Source organism: Schistosoma mansoni, chromosome 1 (genome assembly GCF_000237925.1).
Source record: "Schistosoma mansoni strain Puerto Rico chromosome 1, complete genome".
NCBI classification, from domain to species: Eukaryota; Metazoa; Platyhelminthes; class Trematoda; order Strigeidida; family Schistosomatidae; genus Schistosoma; species Schistosoma mansoni.
In genome coordinates, this window is record NC_031495.1 from 63,860,977 (window position 1) to 63,871,573 (window position 10,597).

The 10,597-nt window shown below is 37.8% G+C and overlaps 1 protein-coding gene across 1 annotated transcript; it reads right to left on the reverse strand.

Annotated features, from left to right (window-relative positions):
- Positions 1-3,776: 3,776 nt before the first annotated feature.
- Positions 3,777-10,292, reverse strand: Smp_001150 (hypothetical protein). Its single transcript, XM_018795182.1, has 9 exons — positions 10,198-10,292; positions 10,118-10,162; positions 9,896-10,083; positions 9,805-9,863; positions 9,729-9,769; positions 9,600-9,692; positions 9,450-9,564; positions 7,225-7,452; positions 3,777-4,597 (listed from the first exon to the last, which is right to left on the reverse strand). The coding sequence occupies exons 3-9, from the start codon at positions 9,919-9,921 to the stop codon at positions 4,293-4,295; spliced, it is 867 nt and encodes a 288-aa protein (XP_018649520.1). The 5' UTR covers positions 9,922-10,083; positions 10,118-10,162; positions 10,198-10,292; the 3' UTR covers positions 3,777-4,292.
- Positions 10,293-10,597: the final 305 nt, after the last annotated feature.

Here is a 10,597-nt window from a genome sequence, read left to right on the forward strand (position 1 = left end):
CAATGTGTGTCCTATCCACTTCCAGCTCTTCTTCCTGATTTCCTGCTCCGCTGAAATCTGGTTTGTTCTCTCCCACAGTAGGTTGTTGCTGATAGTGTCTGGCAAACGGATCCGAAGTATTTTGCATAGACAACTGTTAATAAACATTTGTTTGTTCTGGATGATGGCTTTCGTAGTCGTCCAGGTTTCCGTCCCATACAGCAGAACTGTCTTGACATTTGTATTGAAAATTCTGAGTTTGGTGTTTGTTGACAACTGTTTTGAGTTCTTCGGCTGTAGATATGCTGCTTTCGCTTTGCCGATCCGCGCCTTCACATCTGCATCAGATCCACCGTGCTCACTTATGATGCTGCCCAGATATGTAAAGATTTTTACATCCTCCAAATGTGATTTGATTGGTGCATGTTGTGTTGTATCGGAGAGTCTTGCTTTTCCTTTTGTGTTTGTTGAGACCTACTGTTGCTGAGGCTGCTGCTACACTGGCCGTCTTCTCCTGCATTTGTTGATGCGTGTGTGATAGAACAGTCAGACCATCTGCGAAATCCGTAGAGTTGCGGTTTGGTCTGTACACGATCGAACCTTATGGAATCCAGTTTGTAGGTCTCGAGCTTGGGCGTTTACGGAGTGTGCTTTCAGTGCTTCTGTTGGAGTATTGTCTAGTCCCGCTGCTTTGCAGCTCTTGATTTGTCTGATGGCCATGCTGGTCTCCTCAATTATTGGTGGGCCAACATTAATTAAGAGGTCCATGGATGCTGCTTCGATGTTGGGTTGGTTCAGTGGAGCTGGTCGATTTGAGAGTTCCTTAAAGTGCTCTACTCACCTGTTTCGCTGTTCTCTAATGTTGGAGATTACCTTGCCTTACTTGCTTTTCACTTGTCGTTCTGGTTTATGATAATTTCCAGCGAGTTTCTTTGTTGTATAATACAATTGTCTCGTGTTTCCTTCTCTTGCAGCATATTCCCCCGTCATTTTTAAATCTTCCACATATTCACGTTTGTCGGTTCTGATGCTCCTCTGCACTTGCTTGTGTGTATTCAGCTTGTGCCTTAGCTTTCTCTGTTCTTATTCGGCTGGTAATGATTGCTGCCTTCTTGTTCCTCTTTTCTTCAATCTTATCAAGTGTACCAACAGTGATCCATTTCTTGTGATGGTGCTTCTTGTGGCCCAGAACCTCCTGATATGTTGAAGCGATTGTTTCCTTGATGCCTTTCTAGTTGTTCTCCGTGGTAGTTCTCTCTTCAGTGAGTAGTTCGTGAAAGGCCTGGAACCTATTACTGAGGATTATCTTGAATTCGTTGAGTTTGTCAGTATCTCGAAGAAAAGTAGTATTAAATTTTTGTGATGTTGTCCGCCCCGTTGTCCAGTGCTTCTTGAGTTTTAATTTCGTCTTGGCTGCCAGCAAGTGATGATTTGATGCTATATCAGCACCTTTCCTGGTTCTCACATCCTCGATTGTCCTCCCGAACTTTGTATTGTTGCAGATTTGGTTCTGTGTAGTGTGATGCGGTGAAGTTCATGTGGTTTTGTGAATGCGTTTATGTGGAGATATGGTCGTTGGTAGGCGCATTGGATGACTCTCATTGTAATACCCTCTTAGTTTGTTTTGAAGGTGGCTTTGATGATCCTGGGTCCATAAGATCCCCATCCTATAAGTGCATTTTGTGCTTGTTTGGATAGCATCAGTACAAAGCTTTGTGTATGTGCAGTATTTTCTTCTTCATGGCCGGAGTATATCAGTCGCTCTCCTGAAGCTAGTCTCTGTTGTCCAACCTATGTTTCACTGGTTCCAAGCACCTCTAGGTTGTATCTTTATATTTCCGCAGCAACTCGAATGACTCTTTCTGTCTTCCACATTGTACGGTCACTCCATGTATCTAAATTAATGGTTGCTCTTGTTGTCACAATGGGCATCGGCCTCGTGACTTCCGAAGGAACTCAACTTTCATCCTGAGGCGTCATAACTCTTCTATATGAAAACCTTCCAACTCCCCGTGCAGAGTTTAAATGGTTTGAATAATTTTTTCTGGTTAGCGTTTTTTTAGCGAGTTAGTTTCCTACGGGATGGGGTCGCTAACCCCATGTCCAACCCTCCTTCTTTGTGTGCGCTTGGGACTGGCAGTTGCCTCAGAGGAGCTCCAGGCGGAGTTTTTGTAGACTTATAGATTATGAAAAAGATAAGTGATATTAATGTGTAAACAGATTTTATATGGTAAATCTACTGTTCTTTGACAAGTTACTCTGCCTTTAAAACTGAAGAAATGGTGTAAACTCATCATTCTGGATATCGATTGTTCGTCTTCTCGAACCCATATAAAAACTCAAATAAGCTTTTTAAGAGTCCCTGGATTGTTCTTAGAATAAGTTTTCATCACAAACTAACACCACCAACAACGCAATAATGCACTGTAACCATATGAATGAATTTTATGCACAAAAACAAGAAGCCTTACTTTATTAGTTCGTTCAAGAAATATAATACCACCAAGCTAATATTTATTTGAAGATTAAGCGTTACGGTCGAATAAACTTACGCTGTCTCGAGCACTGCTGTGGTTACCATCTGTCCCTATCTCAGATAAAGTTGGATGGTTGAGGATGCGATTAACGGTCCTATACCGTAAGAAATCACGGTGTTGAAAAAAACGCCAATCAGTCGGATCAACTCTCACGTACAATCAACAGACACGGAACTGAGTATTTGATTTACTTATTATTTAAACACATAAATATTGGTACAAGGGGGCACCAGATATATATGTGCTACACAAATCTCATTTGATTTGTATGAGGACTGTGATACTACTCAGGTGCCAAAACTGAAACAAGTGGTTTTCACAGAAGGCCACACTCCGAGCCTTTGACCTAAAGATCTGATCCACAAGGCAGTGGAGCATCTTAAGGAGATGCAGTCCCATAGTAGCCGGTGACCAACGATTGATTCATATTCCATTTGTTCCATCAGGATATTGGAGCCCATGTGCACCATCGATTTGTAATCAGGGTTTTCCAACTCCCCTAGGTGAACATTCCGTGTCCATCAACCCGGTTAAAGCGTCAGACATTCGCTTTTCGTCCTCTCAATCTCGTAAAAAACAACCCCGCCATGAGAAGGCAGTGAGTGTTGTATATGCTTAATATTATCATTTTTAGACTATGTCAGCAAACAGAAGTCTTTCGCTACCATTTTAAACGTTTGAGGAGTATACAAAAGTACTTTTACCACTCGTTATACTTGATATTTGAATTTTGCTCAGAAACCCATAAGTTACACTGCAGACTCTGACTGCCTCGTCGCGATACTATACTTCCTCCGCTTTTATTGTTTAAAATCGGTCTTCTTTTCTGAAACATTTTTTCTTGTATTTTTAACAATCAACCAGAACAAACATTATTTTTCCCTTCTGTTTTAACATCTTTTAGTTCGTAACACCTTCGAAACTTTACGTCACCAACTTCTAGTCCCAGTAATCAGATTGTCTCAATCTCGGGATTGTGTTATTTATAATTGTTGTCAATTGTTTTCCTTGTTAAATGTACATGCACGCTGTATTTATTGAGACGTTGGCTTACTTTTTCCCTCATTCTTTACCCCTAAAGATTATCTCTCGCACTTCTCCCAACACACAAGGTACCTTTCAGGCTAGACACAAACCTACCAAAAGCTGAACGTTACAAATCTATATTTTCACTGTGGAAATGTAAAACATTTCAAGTTGGATCGATTCATACATTTGTCCTCAGATGATACCAATAACATAACAAAAAAAGAATGACATGTAACTATATATATCATTATTACAAATTGCATTTAGTGTAATACTTTCAAAACATTTGGTTAACATATATTGATATGAAAGAAAGATTGGTTGAAAAAAAAACAAATAATCTGTCTACATACACATACAGCACTGACAAACAGACAAAAGATATAAGCCATTCAAAGTTCAACAGTTGATATCTTCGCAATTCATATAAAAATACAAAGATAATACTCAAGGAGGTATATGTCAAACAAAGATGGGGAACAGGAAACTCTCCAGATTACAGTCAATAAACCGGTAAACATAGAAAGATATACAGTGTGTATGTATATACATACTCGACCAAGTAAAACATCAATAGGCATAACAAGCAACTAAATGATTTATGAACTGAAATTCAAGATTTTCGAATGACCAACAGAAATAAATTGGATTACAGTTTTCTCGAAATAAAAAGCTATGTCTATATATGTATGAACAAAGACACATTGCAACAATGTATGGCTTTTAGAGTTTCCTGACCCTCATTAACTATTCTGTGGATTCTTTAAACGTATCAACATTACCATCATCTTTTAAATTCAATTGTTCATTGAATTCATTGGCTAAGATTTCATGAGGATCACAAACTACAGTCTCATTACCAAGAACACTATCATTATCATCACTGTCATGATTATATAAATTATTTTTTGAACTTTTGATGCCTTCTTTCATTCTTTTAACATTTGATTTAGTCGATTGGAAATAAGGTGTTGTTTTTGAATTATTTGTCAAATCATTGGTGTTTTCTATATTTTCGGTTGATAATCCCGTCTTCAATCGTGTACAACGTGCTGGATTAAAATGATTACAATAACAACATCGAAATGCTGGAAAAAAGGCAGCCGTGTGATCGAAACACGTCAGTGTGGAAAAGGGGAAGGGAAGAAATTTTAAAAAAAGCGATAACTGTAAAGCATAAACAAGCATATATAAAATTGTAAATAGAGAAATAATTGTGACCGTTAGATTTAAGGACATATACTTTCACCGGAAAATACCTAGAATTCAGTTAGTTACAAAGTACTTTTTTAGGTAATCAACACAAAAGTGTATATTTTATGAATTGGACTTTGATATTATAAGACTTTTAGATGACATCGAAAACTTATACCACATAGAAGGAATTAGAATGGTGGTGTAACCTTTCAGTTGAATGGTTTCAGCATGAAGTTCCGATGTAATGAACGAATGTAGGATAAACCGATTTATTGTATTACGCAAAATTATGCGCTGCATTTGTAAAATATGAAAATAATACATTGAATACATCATATGAACATCGTCCTTGAATTGTCTCTTACAAGCTCCGTTATCCTTTTATTCTTTTTGCTACTTGGACTGCATTCGCCTTTCTTTCTTTTTTCCTCATATTCCTCTTCTACCAGTAAGAATCTTACTTCCAAATCTCGATACCTACTACTTATATCTGTCCGTATATGCAGTCACACATCGCACCGAATGTATTGGTAAACAGCATCATTCATTAACAGCCCAAACTTTAAAGTAAAGTGATCTAATGAAATTTTCACACAAATGACTACTGATATCTTGTACGTTTGAAATGGAGTTTAAAGTTAGTTATCAATAGTGGTGCTAATGATATTTACAAATTTACATTGTTCTTTTACCCATTGACTGATAATAGATTGAGTTTATTTAAATGTTTACCAAATTAATATATGACATGGACTAGTTAAAGAAAGGGGATGGTTTAGTGGTTGACGTCATCGGCTTTTGACCAGTGGGGTGGAGGTTTGAAAACCGTTTCGGCTACTTACACCTAGGAATCCAGGAGATATTCCTATCCCTACCCCAAACACAGTCAAAGCCAGTCCATGATGTGAACTATCTTCAAATTATGTAATCCACACCACTTTACCATCCTAACAATGATCATTCTCTTGGTAATGACTTGAAAAGAAAATTAGGGATTCCTAGTAGGAAATGGCGACTAGTGGATTATAAATATGTTCAAAATGAAACAGTTATCAACAGTAAAATTGAATGATGATCGTGAAATATCATGAACTCAATTAAGTTGGAAATACGGAACATTCAATGACGTACTGGTGGTCTAAGTGTAATTTACACGGAGAGGTTTTATTTTCGATCTCCGGCTAATCGATAGGTCCACAATAAGAGGCTTTACTTTTAGGATAAAACATTATTTACAGGTTTTAATGTTCATTAGCCTGTGATTTAAGCTACCTCTGTATACTTAAATCAGGCAACACTACATACTTTAAACCCGACCGTTGCTGCTACCTTGACGTGGTGGTCGGGCTTGCCTATCGTGATGAACCACTCGAGCAATACTGGCTGGAACAATCGTTCCTCAAGGTTCTACCATGGCAGGCAGGTCGGTTGAAGAGCGTTAAGACTAAAAGCAGCAAACCCAAGATCCGAAGGCGAAGTCGTACTGCTGACTGTACAGAGGTGTGACGGCAGTAAGGTATGTCCTTCAGACAACCAGCATAACAGCGATGCTGCCTTCCCACAAGAAGGGATGGGATTAGAAAAGGTCGACCCTAAAAATGCACACCTCGCTATATCCCATGAATACCCGTCTCCGGTGGTAAGGTACCAACAAGTATGGAGCTAACACAAAAATTACCCACAAAAAGGTTGTGTGTGGCCGGCCTCAAGCAGTTGTCCCTTGGGCACTGAGGTCACCCTCTCAGGTCACTAAGACCACCTCTAATCCGATTTCTATTTCAAGTGCCTCCAGAAGAAACCTTCCACGGTATGGGCAACCGGGAAGTGATAACTGCATTCATACCTCTAACAGCACTCAAGATCACTAACTGACATGCTTTAAGACAGTAGTACAATCTAAATCGTTACTTACATGAATTAGGACATTACAGTAATTCTTTTTCGGCAAACTTCAACAGACATAACAGATGACTCAGCACTACCCAGGTGTGTTTATTTGTACATCAACCACACGCGCATTAAAGTACGTTGTTGGGGATAAGCAAGTGATAGAGTAATTTTTGCATTCAAAATCAAGTGTTATTTTAACGTTCCATTTATGAAACGATGGTTACAAATCAAGTTTCGATACAAGGATTCGAAATAATTGGTAAGAAGCCAACCTTTGGTTACTTAGAGTTTATTTAATCACATCTAAACTATTTTATACATATGGAAGCGTGTTCTTTATTTTTAGAAAAAAATAGTTCCTACTTCGGATGCTTCCAAGTAAAATTGCATTGGTTTCCTTTAACAATCAAGCATTAAACAGTGATCCAACATAAGTTCAGCTGGATATTTATTATGCATCGCTTTACAACTATTCTATCTTAACAGTACCAGACCAGAGAAATGTCAAAAAATTAACGGTATTTGGTAGGGAACATAATGGTTTTCAACATTTCAAAAGAAACTACGTTATTTGAATAGTTAGTAAACTGACCTAAATATTCAAATTCTTCCTGTAGTGCCATTCCATTGTGTGATGAACATTGATTGCAAATCAGAGCAAATCGTTTATCAGGACCATCACCAACTAATGCATCTAAAACTTTATCAATAATTGAACGTTCTCTAGGCAAAAGCGGTCTTAATAACCGCGGTTTTTTAGAACATGGTGTTTGATTACTCCCGAGCATAGGGGTACTTGACTGTGTAGTTAAATTTGGACCTATTTAAAAGAATAATTGAATTGCAATGAATTATATACAATCTCATTTGTCGTATCTGATTATTCTCGTATTAATAGTTTGTATATAAGCATGTTATTTCATTACAAACTCTATAACTGTTGGAAATGTGAAACCCGCAAATCAATATCGATTTAAGGTGAATTTAAGGTCAACTTTGAGTACATTTCCACTATGTTACTTCATTAACCATTAATGTATTTTACTATGATTTGTGTTCAGTGACGATTATTGATAAATACAAACGTAGTTTTATTCACCAAATTTTTGGGATCTCCACTATCGCGCCATCTTCTCAAGACTTCTCTTTTCTCTATTTTAATCGTGAAGAAACAAGTTGTCGTAGAAGTGTTGTGCGTTAGACTTCCATCCTGGTTAAGTTTGAGCAGCTGAGGAGTATCCCAGCCCACACATAAACTCAATTGTTTGTGTGGTACGTATATATTTCAGTGCCCCTTTGTACCAGTGCTTATGTGCTTAAATAAACAAATGGGAAGTACAGACTCTATCAATTATCCTACGTGACCAAAAGTATTTTTATACAATTGTTTACCCGAATTTCAAGAATTATTTTTTTATCATGGGGCCCAGATACTGAACGTTGATTCGACTTGCCTTAGTTTACAAAACTAATGATTTTGAAACCGTATGTTCATGGTTCAGTCAGTCACGATCAATGTCAGTTAGCTACAACGTAAGATCAGGCACACATATGCATCGATCCAAGTTGCCATACCTCATTAGCACAACAAGATCACCGAATTTGTAGTAGTTAATCCTACGATGATAATATATGAAAGAAAGATATGAAGCAATTTTAACTTCATAGTTTAAGGGAAGACAGGGAGTGTATACACCTACTCCATTGTGATCGATTCTGAGCCATGCCACCTAGTCTCCAACCACTGGTTACGATAGTCACGCGGACCCCAATCAATGTAGAGCCTGGTACAAAAATGCATCGGCCCAAGTTAGCTACAGCATTTGGTTTCCTGTTAGGAGGTTTCAGAAGCTAATATGGTTTAAGAATTGAAGTAGGATTGCTATATCTCACACTAACAGTATGGCTCAAAGCCGAGTATATTAGGAAAGAATTGGTAAACCAACTGTGATGATTGATAGACAATAGCCTGAAATAGGATAGATGAAAAGTCTCACTTTTTCTCCAATCAAAATGGGGTGGTATGCTGACTAGCAATTTTGCCTACAAGAACTATTTATCTAAATATGTGATGCAAAAAGTCTTGATAAATTAGGGCTAAATGAAATTTAATTACATTCCTGTCAAATGAAAACAATAAGATTATATCATGATGGAGACGAAAATATTATCAGTCAGTCATTTAGTTGTACGGAGTGTAGAATCTGACATGTATGCGTCGGATTAAGTTGGCATACTACATTAACACGCCGAGATAAAGTTATTTTGACGTAAGTCCCAGAGTAGCAGTAGTAGTAGAAGACTAGGAATAGAAAATGTAAAAAGGTATAAGATTTTGAGACAGAGCATTTAAAGGATGACAAGGAGAATGCACCTGTGCCACTGAGAGGAATTAGTAGCCATATCACAACCATTGGTTACCGTAATCACACTGACCCCAATCAGACAGCTTACAACTGTTACCATGGCTCAGTCCAGTTGTCAACCACTTTGGTTTGGGCACCCTTAACTTTCTCCCAGACTACTACAACGGACAACATTGCTCATCGATTTAGGTGGTGGTTGTGGATACGTAACACACCTCTCAAACACCTCAGTTGGTAGGAGTTCGCTACCTAGTATCCTGTCTAACCTCAGCTTCTGAGACACCCACAACTGAATACAAGTAAATGTAAAAGGAAATGAGAAAAATTTGTATCCTCTGTTGTTCTGCGGTTTTGTGCACGAGAACGTAAAACATACAAAGACAACAAAAACGATTTTCGAATACAAAAAGAACTAAACCCGCAAGCTTCAGTCTGAAAGTAGTATTCCTACCTAATAATCCTGGAGTTAAATGTTTATCCCCCGAATTATTCCTACGGCGTACTTCAGAGTGAGGAGTGCCAAGGTTAATCATCGATCCAAAAACCGGTTTGGGGACTTTCTTATCCTGCTTAGCCCAAATGACAGTATACTTTATCTTACCTCAACAGTTATCGAAGCAAATGTTAATGGATCAAAACGTTTGAGGATTTGTTGGGCCTTGTTGAACGTCTCCTTTTCCATCACCTCTTCTAACTTGCATTAAAAATAAATACATCTATAAAAACATACCAATTTTTGTTTATCAGCCCGCAGCCTTTTTAGTTTCTCATCTAGAAATAAATTTAGGAAACATGACAACACTAACTCGTCTTATTTACGCGTCTAGAGAACATCATCCGAAAAATATACTTCAGGAAATATATACTAGAAAGTTAGTCAGCTTTAAATAGAAGTACCAAAAAGGATATACAGCAAATATCATACATATCACCACCTTCCCGGTTACTGTTCTTGGCCAGTAGTAGTAATAAACCGTTATAAAACTCAAGCCAAAGAATATGAATGAGTAGAAAAGCAGTCGGAAAACGAACTGTTTTTCTGAGTCTATACTGCTTGATCGATCACTTTCCAGTTCCAAAATTTCCTAATTACTGATAATTAAATGTCAAAAGAGTTACATCGTCGATGTCCTCTAATCGATCAACAATGGACTTTTTGGACCCCTAAAATACTATTTATGGCTTTTATTTCATGAAACCTTGAAGATCCAAAACAGGTATTTCTTAGCCCAGCTCATTGGACGACAGCACAACCATGACCTTTATAAAGTTTGGTAGAGGCGCTATTGAAACCTCAAACTTTCAGTCTTCTGTGAAAAGGCTATTAGGTTAGTGAACCTGTATTATTCCTTACAGTTTGTTTTTCAATGGAGGTTTAGCTTATCCTTGAAAATGTTCACTGATGATGCTGATACCATTTGACCGGGTAAGGCACTCCAGTCATCCACCACTCGATGAGAAAAACGGAAACCACCTTTGAGTTTATTGAATCGTGGTTTTGAACCTTCTTCTTATGACCTAAAAGATTATTTCTGGAGGGAGCAAAGAGATGAGACAACTTAACACTCAAATCGTAAATGAAGATACAGAGTGCCAAAA

Coding starts and splice junctions, on each gene's coding strand:
- Smp_001150 (XM_018795182.1), bottom strand. CDS start 9,921: ATGATATTTGCTGTATATCCTTTTTG. Junction 9,864..9,895: donor TTTGCTGTATATCCTTTTTG/GTACTTCTATTT, acceptor CTAACTTTCTAG/TATATATTTCCTGAAGTATA. Junction 7,453..9,449: donor TTTAACTCCAGGATTATTAG/GTAGGAATACTA, acceptor TCTTTTAAATAG/GTCCAAATTTAACTACACAG.